This window comes from Emys orbicularis, chromosome 4, assembly GCF_028017835.1.
Source record: "Emys orbicularis isolate rEmyOrb1 chromosome 4, rEmyOrb1.hap1, whole genome shotgun sequence".
NCBI lineage: Eukaryota > Metazoa > Chordata > Testudines > Emydidae > Emys > Emys orbicularis.
Genome location: NC_088686.1, coordinates 114297441 through 114313186, shown reverse-complemented (window position 1 = coordinate 114313186; position 15746 = coordinate 114297441). Strand labels below are relative to the sequence as shown.

The following is a 15746-nucleotide window of genomic DNA, read 5'->3' as shown; positions in this document are numbered from 1 at the left end:
AAAGATGACCTGCGAAATTACAGACTAGTCACCCTAACTTCTATACCTGGAAAGATACTGGAACAAATGATTAAACAACCAATTTGTGAGCACCTGAAGGATAATAGGCTGAATAAGTAATAGCCCACATGGATTTGTCAAGAACAAATCATGCCAAACTAACCTAATTTCCTTCTTTGACAGTGTTATTGGGCTAGTGCATAGGGAGGAAGCAGTAGACATGATACATCTTGATTTTGACACAGTCTCTCATGACTATCTCATAAGCAAACTAGGAAAATATAACTACTGTATAAGGTGGGTGCAGAACTGGTTGGAAAACTGTACTCAGAGAGTAGTTATCAATGGTTCCCAGTCAAGGTGGAAGGAAATATCTGCAGGGATCTGTCCTCTGTCTGTTTTATTCAATATCTTCATAAATTATTAGGATAATAGCATAGAGAGCACACTTATAAAGTTTGCAGACAATATCGAGCTGGAATTCAATAACAAGTGCAGAGTACTACATTTAGGATTAAAAAATCAAATGCACAAATACAAAATGGAAAATAAGTGGCCAGGCGGTAGTACTGCAGAAAAAGGTTTGGGGGTTATAGCTCTACTTGGCACTGGTGAGGCCTCCTCTGGAGTATTCTGTCCAGTTCTGGGCACTGCATTTTAAGAAAGATGTGGACACACTGGAGACATGTTTAATCTTGAGAAAAGAAGCCTGACGGGGACCTTATAACAATCTTCAAATATGTTAAGGCCTGCTATAAAGAGGCCAGTGATCAATTGTTCTCTATGTCCACTGAAGTTAGGACAAGAAGTAATCGGCTTAATATGCAGCAAGGGAGATGTAGGTTAGATATTAGGAAAAACTTTGTAACTATAAAGATAGTTAAATAGCAGAATAGGTTACCCAGGGAGGTTGTGGAATTGCTACCATTGGAGGCTTTTAAGAACAGGTTAGACAAACACCTGCCAGGGATGATCTAGGTATACATGGTCCTGCCTCTGTGCACAAGGATGGACTAGATGACCTCTTGAGGTCCCTTCCAGCCCAACATTGCTATGATTCCTGTAATTCAATGGGCTTTGACTCAGGCCCTTGAAAGGGACACTATTTCAAAACCCAGGATGTTATAATTAGTTGAGAAATATCTTACAGATTCTAAATCAATAGCTTTCTCCCCAGTGTTGCAGAGAACATAAATGAGTCTGTATGCAGGGCCTACACCACTTTGTGCTGCAGATGCAGCCGTTCAGCAGGTATGGAGAACTCAAGCTAACAGGGAATCTTCATTCTTAGAGCAATGCACATATAAGGAAAACAGCAAAACATGGGCATATTGCTTGGACTTCATGAGGAACTAGGGAAATTTTGCAAACAGGAAAAGACAAGGCCAGCAGGAAAAGCAAGCTTGTTTGTTGAGCTTCTCAATGGACACTAGAATGATGAATGGAAGAGTAAAATGAAAACTGGCAAACAGCATACATGACAGGTCTCTTCAGTGAAAACCTTTTATAGGTGAAGACTAGAGATGGACTCAAGCTGTAAAGTTTGGACCCAGATCCACACATTCTCAACATTGAGGGGGGTTTAGATCCAGGGCTTTGAAGCAGACCATTATTTCTATAGGAACTAACTGTGAATGCAACCCACACTAACACAGTGTAACCGTCCCCCCATAGTGACTAGACCACATAGAAGTTTGAGTCAGCTAATCCCTCCAAGCTAACTAGACCTGATCCTTTATCTCAGACAGGAGAGGCTCATGCTTGCAGCTTCTGAAGTCTCAGGTTCAGTATCAGCAAAGGACTCCCAACTAAGGTCATAACTACATGATGTTCAGATCTCACTCTGACCTTCTCTAGAGTCTGGTGGTGATCAGATCCTACGTTTTGTGTCAATACTATCTTTAGTTAAGACATATATTAGGACCGGGGTGTGGAGACAATGACATTTAACTCATCAATGCTTTCTAATAAATGCATCTGCTACATTAATATAATTAGGCTTGTAACAATACCAGTTTTGAGAAGGAGTGGAGTAGGATCCTCCGGTTGCATAGACTTTGCCTTGAAACATGCACGGACAGCTGTTAGTGGGGATGCATTTGTTGCCATTCATGTCATCGAGAATAGTCCCTGTTCAGAAACACTGGCTAATTAATATTTCTTAAGGTAGGAAGGACACTGAAGAAAATTCAGAAAATAAGAAAACACAGTACATCATACTTGGACATTTCTGCATGTCTGGCTTGGGGTGAATTATATGCTTTAAAGGAAAATCACGTCTTTTTGCTCATTGTCTGCAGCATTCTGAAAGTTCATCTGTTAGCTGATAGGAGACATTTCTCACCATGGCTAAAGTGCAAATGGTTTTAATTGCAATGTGCATTTCTGATCCCATGGGGCTGTCTATTGTCACCTTGCTGAAAAGTGACATCATGTGTGGCACTATTGTAAAGGGCCAAATGCAAGATTATGATACAGTCTCCATCCATTTCTAATACTGGTTCAGAAATAAGAAAGGAACTTCAGGGCTGCAACCCAGCCTCCATTTATCTATGTGCAAGCCTGCATCTGCACACACATTTTTTTGTATTTGATTTCAGCAAGAGCAAGTTCCCAGTGATTTGGACACATATCGAAAACTTAACTGAAACCATGGAGGTGCCTGACCACCCATCCAGGCTCACACAACATTTCTCTGCCTATATTCTCCCCATCGAGACAGCTTCTCCTTCCCTGATCCTTCCCCAACCAGACCTGTGCCTTTTTCTCTGTTTCTACACCAGTGACACTCCTGTCTTCCTTTCCATTGTCATGATCCTGACCCTTTAGAGGTCTGGCTTCAGCCAGGAGAAGGAGATGTAATTCAAACCAGTCTTTACATTAATCCATTCTTCTGCTATAAGAAACTGTTCATTCTTCCCTAGTCGTGGGTCAATACTGGATATTCCGTGACTGCCCGGGACAATCCATGCAAGACACATCCTTGTAAGACACAAACTAGTATCTGTCTACTTGCCAGTTTTCCAGACAAAGGAATGTAAAATTCTGTCTACAGTTTTATTTAAGTATGTTCACATTTTAATGAAGAAGAATGCCTTTCACTGAACAACAAAAGGTATCTCCCCATTAGTCCCTTGATAAGCGTGGCCTGTTATAAGAAGGATGCTACTTTACCAGCAGGGCAGAAGCAACCATCAGTACATGGGGCTTTACAGATCTTGCTCCTCTCTGGATTGGCGCATGTGTCGGCACAGGGGTTTCCACATTCCATATATTCCAGGTTGTTTGGACATTCCTGGACTGCAAACCCAAATGAAGCATTTGTAGAGGGTAATGTAGAGGGTAAATCAATGCTCTAAATGCAGTTTATCATTTTCCAAAGGAAACTAACAATCTTGGTTATAAAATGTTCTATCCAGAGCATTAGTGTAATTTTATCCACTTTAGGAACCAGTTACGTTTATGGTTACTTTGGTTTTATGAGCCAACAGCTCTTGCAGTTTTTAAATTGGCAGGCATTCTAGACTATAACGTTATTTACACTAATAGTTCACTGTTTACTCACTCTCAAACTGAAGTAGTCACTGTTATAACATGCTCTGTCAGGCAGATGATCATCACACACACTCAGAAGCTTGCACTAAATACTTTCATTATTAATCTTTATTTAACGTATTCAGTTCTTGGAATAATCATTCGAAACAGAGAATTTTATGAAAGCACCTAATTTCAGAAGCTCTTATAAAACACATTAAAAGGAACACTGCAGTTATCTTCTCTGATAAATACTGCTAAGGATATATAAATTATTCTTAGATGCCAACTGAATTGGTTACAGAATTCAAATTCTATAGTTACTTACAACAAAGATCTTTGGTTCTCCATTTCCCAGGGATTCCCCCATTCAGGACGCAGTCTCGGGAATACTGGCTAAGGGTGCTGCATATGCAGCTGGAAACCAAAGCAGAATCAGAAGAAGAATTCTTTGCACAGATGCACATGTCTCCGGTGCAGGTGGCTACATAGTCATCAAAAGCAACCACTCTGGAACAGTTCCCAAGATGGGCTAGGAGTTTCTTGCATTTTGATTTCTGTAATGAAAGAAAAAGGAGTAATCCACATCTTATCTTGGGGCCTGATCCTCAGCCAATATAAATTGGCAAAGCTCCATTGACTTACAGAGTCCGAGAGTTTAAGGCCAGAAGGGACCATCAGATCATCTAGCTTCAGTGAACTCTGATTTACACCAGCCGAGGATCTGTCCCATGATCACTAAGCCCACAGAAAAGGCCTGCCAGACATTTGATGTGCTCATTTGCTGTTCTTCTTGGACTGGAGGCTGTAACTCACTCATGTGCATTGTTCCACTATAAACCTCTGTAATGCTATAATAGCAGATTCTTAAAACTACAGGTTCATTTTGGGCTCTGATTCATGGTTGGATTCCTGAAGAATTTTAATTCTTTGAACATTGTTTATATAATATTTGCCTCAAGATAACTTCTGGAATTGTACTTTATTGTATTTAGGGAGGTTTATACTTACTGTGCCACCGGCTGCACACACTTACATATTTACTACATTTATTTTTTGGTTGATGAGAGCGACTTTTATGGTTTTTGGCATCTTCATCTTCAGCTACATCAGGGCACTTTTCTGAGGGCTCCTCTACTTTGTGAAGGTTTCCAAACTGCCTCGGGAGTAGTTTATAACCTGGAAAATTCCCAAGTACATCCTGAATACCAATCAAATGCAGAATCAAATCTTCAGCTCTGCTTCTGTATTGTGAAGACACATTTAATTATTGTGCTCTAGGGCAACATGTTCTTTACCCAAATTATTTAATATAACCCAGACACCTGAAACACAGTGACTGACAGACTTACATCATTCCTATTGAGTTAGAATCCTGAAATAAGGAACACTTTTATTAGGAATTGATGAGTCTTTTTTAAAAAAGTGAACTTTGACCTTTCACTTAGAGATCATCAGTCTTAAGGGGTTTCAACTGTTTAAGTGCTTATTTGAGCTAGATGGTAAATCTGTCAAAAGTATCTAAGTGGCTTAGGAGCCTAAGTCCCATTGAACATTTTGTCTTTAGGCTCCTAAGTCAATTCTGAAAATAGAATTTAGGTGCTATTGAAATTGTTACCCAGAATCCTGAAGTCCCCTACATTAGCCTGGTAGGGTTATGTAAGAATGGTAAAGGGTACAGGTAGTGTTCCTTTCATTTCTCCCCTTTGCAGGGGCTGAGTGCAGTTCAAATCCTCACATTTCTCATGTACCCAGGAGCTATCAGCAGCATAAGTTTTTGGCTGATCCAGGCTGTGAGCACTGCCGATGTTGGCAACGTGCAGTGTGGGTCCAGAATGGATTTTAAAGTAATGTTGTTTGGACATAACCCTTTATTTCCTAATTAAAAATGGCTTGGAGGGCCATGCTATGACAATAGGTATTTTGCTCAACCACTCTGGCTTTGTATCTAGGTAACACTCAGTTTCAGCTCAGAGTTTCAGCTGAATTCCTCCAGTCAGGGGGAGGGGAATGTTCCCTTCCCATGGAAAGAGATTGGGGTGTTCTATCCCCAAAACACGCAGATCTTCAGGATCCAATGGAGGCACAGTGCTACCACAGAGGGGGCATTGACTAGGGTCGCCAACTGTCTAATCACACAAACCCAAACACCCTTGCCCTGCCCCCTGCCCCACCCACTCCATCCCCCCTCCCTCCATTGCTCACTCTCCCCCACCCTCCCCTCACTCACTTACACTGGGCTGGGGCAGGGAATTGGGGTGCGGGAGGCAGTGAGGGGTGCGGGCTCCGGCTGGGCGGTGCTTAACTCGGGCAGCTCCCAGTCGGCGGCGCAGCAGGACTAAGGCAGGCTCCACTCCCGGAAGTGGCCGGCACATCCCTGCAGCCCCAGGGGGGGAGCCCCAGGGGGCTCCGCACACTCCCCCTGCCTGTGGGCACCCCACCTCCGCAGCTCCCGTTGGCCACAGTTCCAAACCAATGTGAGCTGCGGAGTCAGTGCTCAGGGCAGAGGCAGAGCGCGTAGCTCCCTACCCCACTCCTTCAGGGGCTGCAGGGATGTGCCGGCCGCTTCCGGGAGTAGCGCGGAGCCAGACCAGGCAAAGTCTGCCTTAGCCCTGCTGCGCGGCCGGACTTTTAGCAGCCTAAAATCTCCTGGTTTGGCTTTGAGAGCCTCTGGGAGACAGAGCCCGATTCCAAGAGACTCCCGGAGAAACTGGGAGGGTTGGCAACCGTACCCTTGCCTCTTCAGTGCTGTTCAGTCCCATGAGTAGCTGCACGCCTCAGATAGCCTAACTCCTGCAGGAGCCATACTGCAAGGGGCTTCCCCAATCACTGTGTGCCCCTGGAATTACCACAGGGCATGACGTTTAAGTTAATGAAGACTCTATTTGCTTCCTGCACAGATATTTGCAGGGAAAAGAATCCTCCTGGGAACTCCACCTGCAAAGCCCGAACCTGAGGAACATCCAGGAGGGGAGCCCAATGCAGGGGGACATTCCCCCTGCTGCTCCCCTTCAGCACTGATCCAGGGGTGCAGGCTCCCCTCCATTTTCAGAAGCAGAGGGAGCCTGGTGGCCAGAGTTGAGGGTTGCATTGGCCTCTTTCCAGCACAGTGGAATATTTGAAGCTGCCAGTAGCTTGCACTATGGTTTTTGTAAACATTATCCTGAGCTCACTGAAGTTTCTGGAAAGTACGGATCATTGTTGATTATTTTTAACAATATACAAATGCAAAATCACACTGGTTCCTAACTGTAAGAGGATGAAAATGTGAAGACCTGTCATGGAGGGAACATCTACCCACCCCTACTATGAAAGTGCAACTACCTTAGAATCTATTACTATCGAGGGGAAATATTTAGGGTTGCCAGACATCTGGTTTTCAACCAGAACACCTGGTCGAAAAGGGACCCTGGCGGCTCTGGTCAGCACCACCGACTGGGCCGTTAAAAGTCCGGTTGGCAGTGCTACGGGTCTAAGGCAGGCTAGTTCCTACCTGTCCTGGCACCGCACTGCACCCTGGAAGCAGCCAGCAGGTCCGTCTCTTAGGCGGGGAGGGGGAGGCACAGGGCTCCGCGTGCTACCCCCACTCCGAGCACCGGCTCCACACTCCTATTGGCCAGGAACCACAGCCAATGGGAGCTGGGGGGGGAGGGCAGTGCCTGCAGGCAAGAGCAGTGTGCGGAGCCTCCTGGCTCCCCTACCTAGGAGCCGGACCTGCTGCTGGTCACTTTCAGGGTGCAGCGCGGAGCCAGGACAGTCAGGGAGCCTGCCTTAGCCCCACTGCACTACTGACTGGGAGCCACCCGAGGTAAGCCCATGCCCTGACCCCAAGCCCCAACCCCCTGCCACAGCCCTGAGCCCCCCAAAACCTGGAGCCCCCTCCTGCACCCCAAACCCCTCATCCCTAGCCCCACCCCAGAGCCTGCACCCCCAGCTGGAGCCCTTACCCCCTCCGACACCCCAACTCCCTGCCCCAGCCCAGAGCCCCCTCCCATACCCTGAACCTCTCATTTCTGGCCCCACCCCTGAGCCCCCACCACTAGTTAGATCCCTCACCCCCTCCCACACCCCAAACCCCTGACCCAGCCCAGTGAAAGTGAGTGAGGGTGCGGAGAGCGAGCCACCAAGGGAGGGGGAATGTAGTGAGTGGGGGTGTGGCCTCAGGGAAGGGGTGGGGCTAGGGTGTTCAGTTTTGTGCGATTAGAAAGTTAGCAACCCTAAATATGGTAGCGGTACAATATGAGAGGTCTGCAATTAACTTTGGTTCAATGGGGCTTGTGTGAATCTTTTCAGGTTTGCAACCCCCCTGAGAATCATGAATCAGCTTTAGGTTTCTCAAAATTCACCCTAGGTTTGTTAAAATGTGTATATCAGGGTACCTTTCGGCAAACCAGAAGAAAATGGTTTTTAGGTTTTGTGTCATGCTTCATAAAACTCTAAGGAACATATAATATCCAATTCCTACCATTCAAATGCAAATCATTCTTCTCATTGCCATCATAGTTCCCACACAGACCACATGTTTTCCCCTTGTATGTATCTTCCAAGTCCAGCTACAAAATAAAAACAAACAGGAAGACAAGAACATAAAAACATAAGAACAGCCATACTGGGTCAGACCAAAGGTCCATCTAGCTCAGTATCCTGTCTACTGACAGTGGCCAATGCCAGGTGCCCCAGAGGAAGTGAACCTAACAGGTAATGATCAAGTGATCTCTCTCCTGCCTAGGGACACCATTCCTTACCCATCCTGGCAAACAGCCATTAATGGACTTAACCTCCATGAATTTATCCAGTTCTCTTTTAAACGCGGTTATAGTCCTAGCCTTCACAACCTCCTCAGGCAAGGAGTTCCACAAATTGACTGTGCGCCTTGTGAAGAAGAACTTCCTTTTATTTGTTTTAAACCTGCTGCCCATTAATTTCATTTCGTGGCCCCTAGTTCTTGTATCATGAGAATAAGTAAATAACTTTTCCTTATCTACTTTCTCCACATCACTCATGATTTTATATACCTCTATCATATCCCCCCTTAGTCTCCTCTTTTCCAAACTGAAAAGTCCTAGTCTCTTTAATCTCTCCTCATATGGGACCCATTCCAAACCCCTAATCATTTTAGTTGCCCTTCTCTGAACCTTTTCTAGTGCCAGTATACCGTTTTTGAGATGAGGAGACCACATCTGTACGCAGTATTCAAGATGTGGGCGTACCATCGATTTATATATAATATAAGGGCAATAATATATTCTCTGTCTTATTCTCTATCCCCTTTTTAATGATTCCTAACATCCTGTTTGCTTTTTTGACTGCCTCTGCACACTGCGTGGACGTCTTCAGAGAACTATCCACGATGACTCCAAGATCTTTTTCCTGATTCGTTGTAGCTAAATTAGCCCCCATCATATTGTATGTATAGTTGGGGTTATTTTTTCCAATGTGCATTACTTTACATTTATCCACAGAGTTTTCAGTATGGAAAAGCACTAAGGTGTCAAATTTCTTCTATCATGTGAAAACATTGAATGGTATTTCCGAACAAAAGGAAACTCTCTAAACAAACAGCTAAGCCACATTCCTTTAGTGTTTATCTATTAATTTCTTTGGAACATTATTTAATGTACATCATTTGCTTCAATACCCTTAAAGTATGAAGATTCAGTTAAATATAAAATGTTGCTTTCTTCATTATATATGTTTGGTTTTAACAAGTCCTTTCTCATTATCCACTCTGTGGCCCAAATTCGGAGGTCTTTACTAGAAGGGGCACATTCTGCTCTCAGTCACATGGTGTAAATCTGGACTATCTATAGTTACTATAGATTTATACCAAGGTGGCTGAGGGTAGTATTTGGACCTCAGTTTTCTTCGGGGATATTCCCATTGATTTCAGTGGAGAGTTACCTCAATAAAAAGCTGAATAAGGACATATATACTTACAGCCTAATTAGAAAAAGGGATGACCAAATCCTGAGAATTACTGAGCATAAACAATGCTCATGAAACACCTATTGAATGAAGATCAAGCCAGGAAAATAATTAGGAGTACTTTACCCAAGCTCCTCCAATTAGAAACTGTTTAGATAAACTCAACTACATCAAATGAAGGAGGGAAGGTGATCCCCCAACAGAAGGGGGGGAAATCAGATTACAAAGTATACATAAACTTGCAAATACAAGTGAGTGGATTAAAAGATGTAAATATATGTTTGGCAAATTTGCAACATTACTGTTTAGTAATAAACCTGTAATAGAACCTCATAGGAAACAGGCCAAATTCAAAGGGAAAAATAGTTAACAACTGCTATTTCTACCAGCTAATTGCAATATATTACACAGCTAGACCAATAATACAAGTATCCTATGGTACGACAGCTTCTTCCCTCCCCATATCAGGCACTACAGCCCCACTCTAGACAGGATGCTAAGTGTTCATGGAACAGCGGAAACCTGGTGAGAATGAGCTCCTGGCCACTTGATAGTGGTTTCTATTGGCTTATCCTCTTCACCACTGGATTGAAAGGCAAACTTCATAGCACTTCTATGTCTTGCTGGCTGGGGCAAATAGCAGACTAAATCAGAATTTGAACTACCATGTGACTGTAGAACCTTTTCCCATATGGATACCAAGCTGGCCTTCTAGCCACATGAGCAACTTTTCAATCTTTTTCTATCTTCTCTATTCCCTTCTTTAACTCTCTGAATTGTGATGCAGGGAATAAAAATCTCTGAAGCACCCATTAAGTGGATAATTAGAGAACCACAGTCTCTAGGGCTGTCAACCCAGCACCTTTCAGCAACACTAAAATTCACTAAAATAACCAACTAACTGGATCTTCATACTAAGAGAGTGTCAGCCCAGTTCCACTTGAGAGTCAGGCCAAGCGTGGATGTGACTTGGAAGTAAGTACAGGTGTCTTCAATCAAAATGCTCTTCAAGCTGAAGGGAAGGGGAATCCTAAAAAACAGAGCAGAAAAAACAACAAACTATAAAATAGAGCCCAAATCAAATTTGCTCATCAGAGGTACTGAAAAATTAACAAAAGTCAAATTGAAGCAATGAAAGGTATAAGTATGTTCATGTAAAAGTTAGTGTTGGTCTCCATTTATGCACAATGCATTCTTTTATCTTGTCCAATATGCCCTTTTGCCAATCCTAATCCACAAGGCAATGTATTTTGTCCATTAGCCTGTTGATACTGGGCCACATCTTCAGCTGGTGTAAACTGATTGACTCTATTGACTTCAGTGTAGCTATGTTGATTTATACCAGCTGAGGATCAGATCCATCAAGACAGTAAGAGGAGCCAGATCATAGTACTGGGGCGGGGCGGGGGGTTGCTTGTCTGCCCTGGGGGCTCCCCCGTGTGAGGTACCACAGGTTCCTGTTCTCTCTTCACTGCCTTTAAGGGGTATGGGAGATGCTTTGGCCTGCAGTGCCATCTATATTGCTTTTGCATCTGAGCCAGATGATAGTCTCTCATTTTGCCTATGCCTGGCTGAGAACGGAGTTTGGATAGCCAGCTAATGCTCAGCCTATGTAAGTCAAAGCAGGGGTTCCTCAACCTTTTCCATAGTGCAATCCTCTCTTACATACCAGGACCATGCTGGGGCCCCATTCCATTTAGCAATATAGGAAGGGTAAGTTGTTTGGTTGGAGAAATAACTGGAAGAAATTGCAGATTTTTTCTCCTTTGATTGACGAGATGCATCTGCCTTTTGTCACTAAGATTTGCAATCTAATGACTCTTTCCTATGTTCCACTACTTCTGGATGTCTGGACAGAAACAATGGCCAATTGTACTTTTTCCATCTTTGCTTGACCAGGAGGGTGTGAGTGTTTCTGCCAGGTGTAGCCCTTGCCTTTGCTCTTGATATCTCTGTGCTGGAATACGCACTTTACAGGGAGTTGCTCTTGAAAAATCACTCAAAAAAAATTCAGCTAATTCTACATGTGGCTGTCACTGTATTTAGCAGTGGTTCATGCATGGATCATACTTACCCCATGCTCCACAGAGTGCTACCAGTTCATTTCAGGTTACCATTCAAGGTGAAATCCCACATGTATACTTTTTCAGTGTTTCAGTATATTTGTATAATTTGAAATAGGATAAAACAGTTTCTGGATTGACCTTTTAGTTGTGGAAGGTTCTTTCAGTTCTTATTTTGATCATCACCTAATTGTGGGTCTGTAAGTAAGTATTAAAAATCGGGATGGGGGTGGAGGGTATTAGGCATCTATATAAGACAAACAGGGCCGGCTCCAGGGTTTTGGCCGCCCCAAGCAGCCAAAAAAATTAAAAAAAAAAGCGGCGATCGCAATCGCGATCTGCGGCGGCAATTCGGCGGGAGGTCCTTCGCTCCGAGCGGGAGTGAGGGACCGTCCGCCAAATTGCCACCGAATAGCTGGACGTGCCGCCCCTCTCCGGAGTGGCCGCCCCAAGCCCCTGCTTGCCAGGCTGGTGCCTGGAGCCGGCCCTGAAGACAAAGGCCCGAATATTGGGACTGTCACTATAAAATTGGGACATTTGGTCACCCTAGTCCCACGATGCAGGAATCATTGGCTGGAAATGTGTTATATAGAAAATCAAAATAGATTACCATAAGGGTCCCTTTTGTCCTTACCATCTATGAACTCTGATGGAACACTTGCCAGGTGCTGAGTGCCTCATCTCCTATTAGTGTCAGTGGCAGCTGAGATGCTCTCACAGAAATTGTTCAGCACCTCAAAGGATCAGTCCCTGTATAACTTTCTAAGAGTTTTCAATGGCAGAAGGGCTTTAATTGCACTAACTCAGATACAAACTACAGTACAAACTCTGTCAATCCTCATCCTTTGTGGCACAATCTGATCTAACAGCTGAGTGCAGGTTGAAAACTCTCTCACCTGGTATACAGTTGCATTGCATAATGTGGGGTATTTTGAATGACTTATTCCTTCCTTTGATGAGTTTGCCAAGTCTAGAAGGGCTATTAATGCATTGCTAATATACAAGAATGTACTTAGAACAAATAACTTAGTCCAGGGAGAACAATAAATGTTTACTTACTCATGTCCATTCACTGTGATGCCTGACTCTTTCACCTCTAGAAGCACTCCATCAATGGTAGCAGTGAAGCAGACTGGAAATCCATTCTTGTCGCTGCGCCTGACCTGGATGTTGAAGTCCTGGTAGCTGTCATTGCAGTGCGAGGCGAAAACATAGTGGCAGATTCCGGGGAAATCAAATTTAACATGGTCAAATGTCTGAAAGTGGAAACTGCCCCAGGTGGAACATTCACTCCTGGTGACTGCAGGGCGCTGGACTGTAGAAAGAGATGGGGGGGTAATGTTATCAGTGTGTATTGCAAGGCTTTATTTATACAGTGCCTAGCACCTGCCATTGAAGTGGCACTTTAAAGATTTAAGGGGGAGATTTTCAGACATCCATGGCACTTTGGCATCCAGCTCTCATTGGCTTTCAGCTGGAGTTAGGTACCTAAGTGCTCTTGGTGCCTCTGTAAACCTCCCCTTAAACTGTATTAAACAGGTTGGAAACTGGTTTGCAGTCTCTTCTATTGGGCTCTCATCCAACAAGTGCCACAAATAACATCACTTTTCAGCAAGATGGCTGCCTCCAGCAGTAGACTCAGAAATGCCAGTTGTAATTAAAAACTTTTCTAAACTACTCTTCATTTCACAGGTTACTCAAATTCAGAGGTGTATCTAATATTGACTCAGCAGACGTTTCCCTTCTTTGAGAGGGATGCCAGAAATGAACTTTTGCTGTACCTTAAATGGACCTCCAACTTCTAGTACAACTCAGTCCCATCTCAAAAAACTTTGGGCCAGAACCTTGGTCTCTATGCAGCCAATTTGTGATGCTTAAAGACACCTTTGCTTCATCCGCCACTCAGGACTGAACCCCTTGAGTTTTCAATTGCATATGCTAAAGTTACACATCAAAACTTTCTTTGACTGTGTATGAAACTACATCTCAGAAACAACCTCAGACTGCAAACCTAAACAAAACTGGTGTAATTCTCCTTTAACGGGAATTACACTTTGCTGCAATATGCTTTAAGCCTCTCATTTTGCCTACCTGGCAGAATGGCAGGAGAAAATGGGAAAGTTTTTCTGATTTGTTGATGTGATGGCCTTCAGAAATATTAACCTAGCAATATCCATCACAGACCACATCAAAATCAGCCCTTAAAATACTCTGTGAACTCTGAAATTTTATGAAATATTCCTAACTGGGAATCAGCAGGGGTGCGTTGAAAATATATTTTATTTAAATAAGATGCATCAATAAAACAAAATAAGGTGCCAATATGTCTTTCCAGATTGCATTTGGTAATAGGTGTTTGTAACACTTGAGTAGAGTAGAATAAAATAGCACCTTTCTGCATACGAGGCGAGGGAAAATAGGTAGGTTTTACTCATTTGTTGGTATGGAGTTTCTAGAAATACTAACCCTGCAGCAGCCATCACATGAATTCACAATCAACTGTTTGTGTAATAAATTAACTCAGAAAGCTATGAGACATTCAGAACCAGGAATCAGAAGGTAACAGTGCAGTAGGGAAAAAATAGTACTCCTACTACAATGCAGGTACCAGGCAATTAGCTCTAGGGGACATCATGCAGAAAAATTTCCCCTAGAGACTATATAAAAGTCAAACAATTTAAAAGAATGTCACCATTTTCTATATTACAAACTGTGTCCAGAAAATCTGTTCTTTAAACAACTAATCTTGGAACAGTGGAATGGCTGATGAATTGCCTTTTAACGCAAAGAAAAACAATGAATTACTTAAATGAGGTTCATTTGCAGTATACATACACAGTGCTAAGCTATTTACAGCATGCACGTATATCTCAGTCTAACCGAGTATATTTTAATTTGACATTTGCATTTGTTACTTAATGGAGGTAAATATCTAAGCACACAACTTCAGAGTTAGATTTTTCTTACCTATCTGCACTGGTGTTTTGCCCTCGCAATAACTCCAAATTAGGCAGAATATCCATAGTGGCCCTCCCTTTTTTCCCCCCATCACACCTAAGAGGAGGTAACTTGAAAATCCTTCCAGGGAAATGCCTTTTTCTTGGCTTATCGGCACAGTTTTATAGTCCAGGAATTTGGCGTGAGAACAAAACATTGATGGCAGGGTCTCTGAAAGGTGGAGCTTCACTGGTTATTCCCTCGCTGATTCTAGCTTAAAAGACTGAGCACTCACATTTCCTTTTGAAAAGACAACCACGTGTTTTTGTGGTACTTAATTTTGGGGGTGGGAGGGCATGAGGGAATTCACTACAGCTTTTTCCATTCCCCTTTTAAATACTTTAAAATGGTGTTTCTTTCTTCCCTTCCAGTTTTGTCTTTTCCTTCGTAGCAAACATTTTCCTTTTTATTGTGACTTATTGGACACAAGCACTCATGGCTCTGATTCAGTCCCTTACTCCTTTGTTCAGACACCAGTGGAATTGCTCTTCCTGAGGATCAGTTTGTTGGTTATTATTACATGCTCCCTCTGCTGGCTGGATGGCTACTTCTGAGCAATAGAGGAAAAAATACTGTAGGGTCAGGCATAAAGGAATGGCTTATTTAAAGAAAAAAATATTGACAGCTGAGTGGTGGACTTTAAAAAGTGAAATCAAAATGGCTCATGAAAGGGGCCAGGTTAACTGCATTGGACACTAAGGCCTGGTCTACACTAGGAGCTTATATCGAATTTAGCGCCGTTACATCGAATTAACCCTGCACCCGTCCACACCAGGAAGCTACTTAGTTCGAAATAGAGCTCTTTTAAATTCGACTTCTGTAATCCTCGAAAACGAGAGGAGTAGCGCTAAATTCGAAATGGCAATATCGAATTAGGCTAGGTGTGGATGGAAATCGACGGTAATAGCTCCGGGAGCTATCCCACAGTGCACCACTCTGTTGACGCTCTGGACAGCAGTCTGAGCTCGGATGCTCTGACCAGCCACACAGGAAAAGCCCCGGGAAAATTTGAATTCCTTTTCCTGTCTGGCCACTTTGAATCTCATTTTCTGTTTGGACAGCGTGGAGAGCTCAGCAGCACTAGCAACGATGCAGAGCTCTCCAGCAGAGTTGGCCGTGCAATCTAATAGAAAGAGGGCCCCAGCATGGACTGATCGGGAGGTCTTGGATCTCATCGCTGTGTGGGGCGATGAGTCCGTGCTTTCAGAGCTGCGCTCCAAAAGAAGG

General features: G+C 43.6%; 1 protein-coding gene across 1 annotated transcript in view; it reads right to left on the bottom strand.

The window, feature by feature from the left end:
* The window catches only part of LOC135877797 (mucin-5B-like), a 66070-nt gene extending 51499 nt beyond the window's left edge, over positions 1 to 14571 (bottom strand). The window contains exons 1-8 of the mRNA XM_065403348.1: positions 14490 to 14571; positions 12582 to 12837; positions 10375 to 10489; positions 8000 to 8087; positions 4571 to 4713; positions 3863 to 4091; positions 3175 to 3300; positions 2013 to 2130 (exon numbers count right to left, since the gene is read on the bottom strand). Of these exons, the coding sequence (XP_065259420.1) occupies positions 2013 to 2130; positions 3175 to 3300; positions 3863 to 4091; positions 4571 to 4713; positions 8000 to 8087; positions 10375 to 10489; positions 12582 to 12837; positions 14490 to 14571 (1157 nt within the window). The remainder of the gene's footprint in view (positions 1 to 2012; positions 2131 to 3174; positions 3301 to 3862; positions 4092 to 4570; positions 4714 to 7999; positions 8088 to 10374; positions 10490 to 12581; positions 12838 to 14489) is intronic.
* Between the last annotated feature and the right edge of the window lie 1175 nt (positions 14572 to 15746).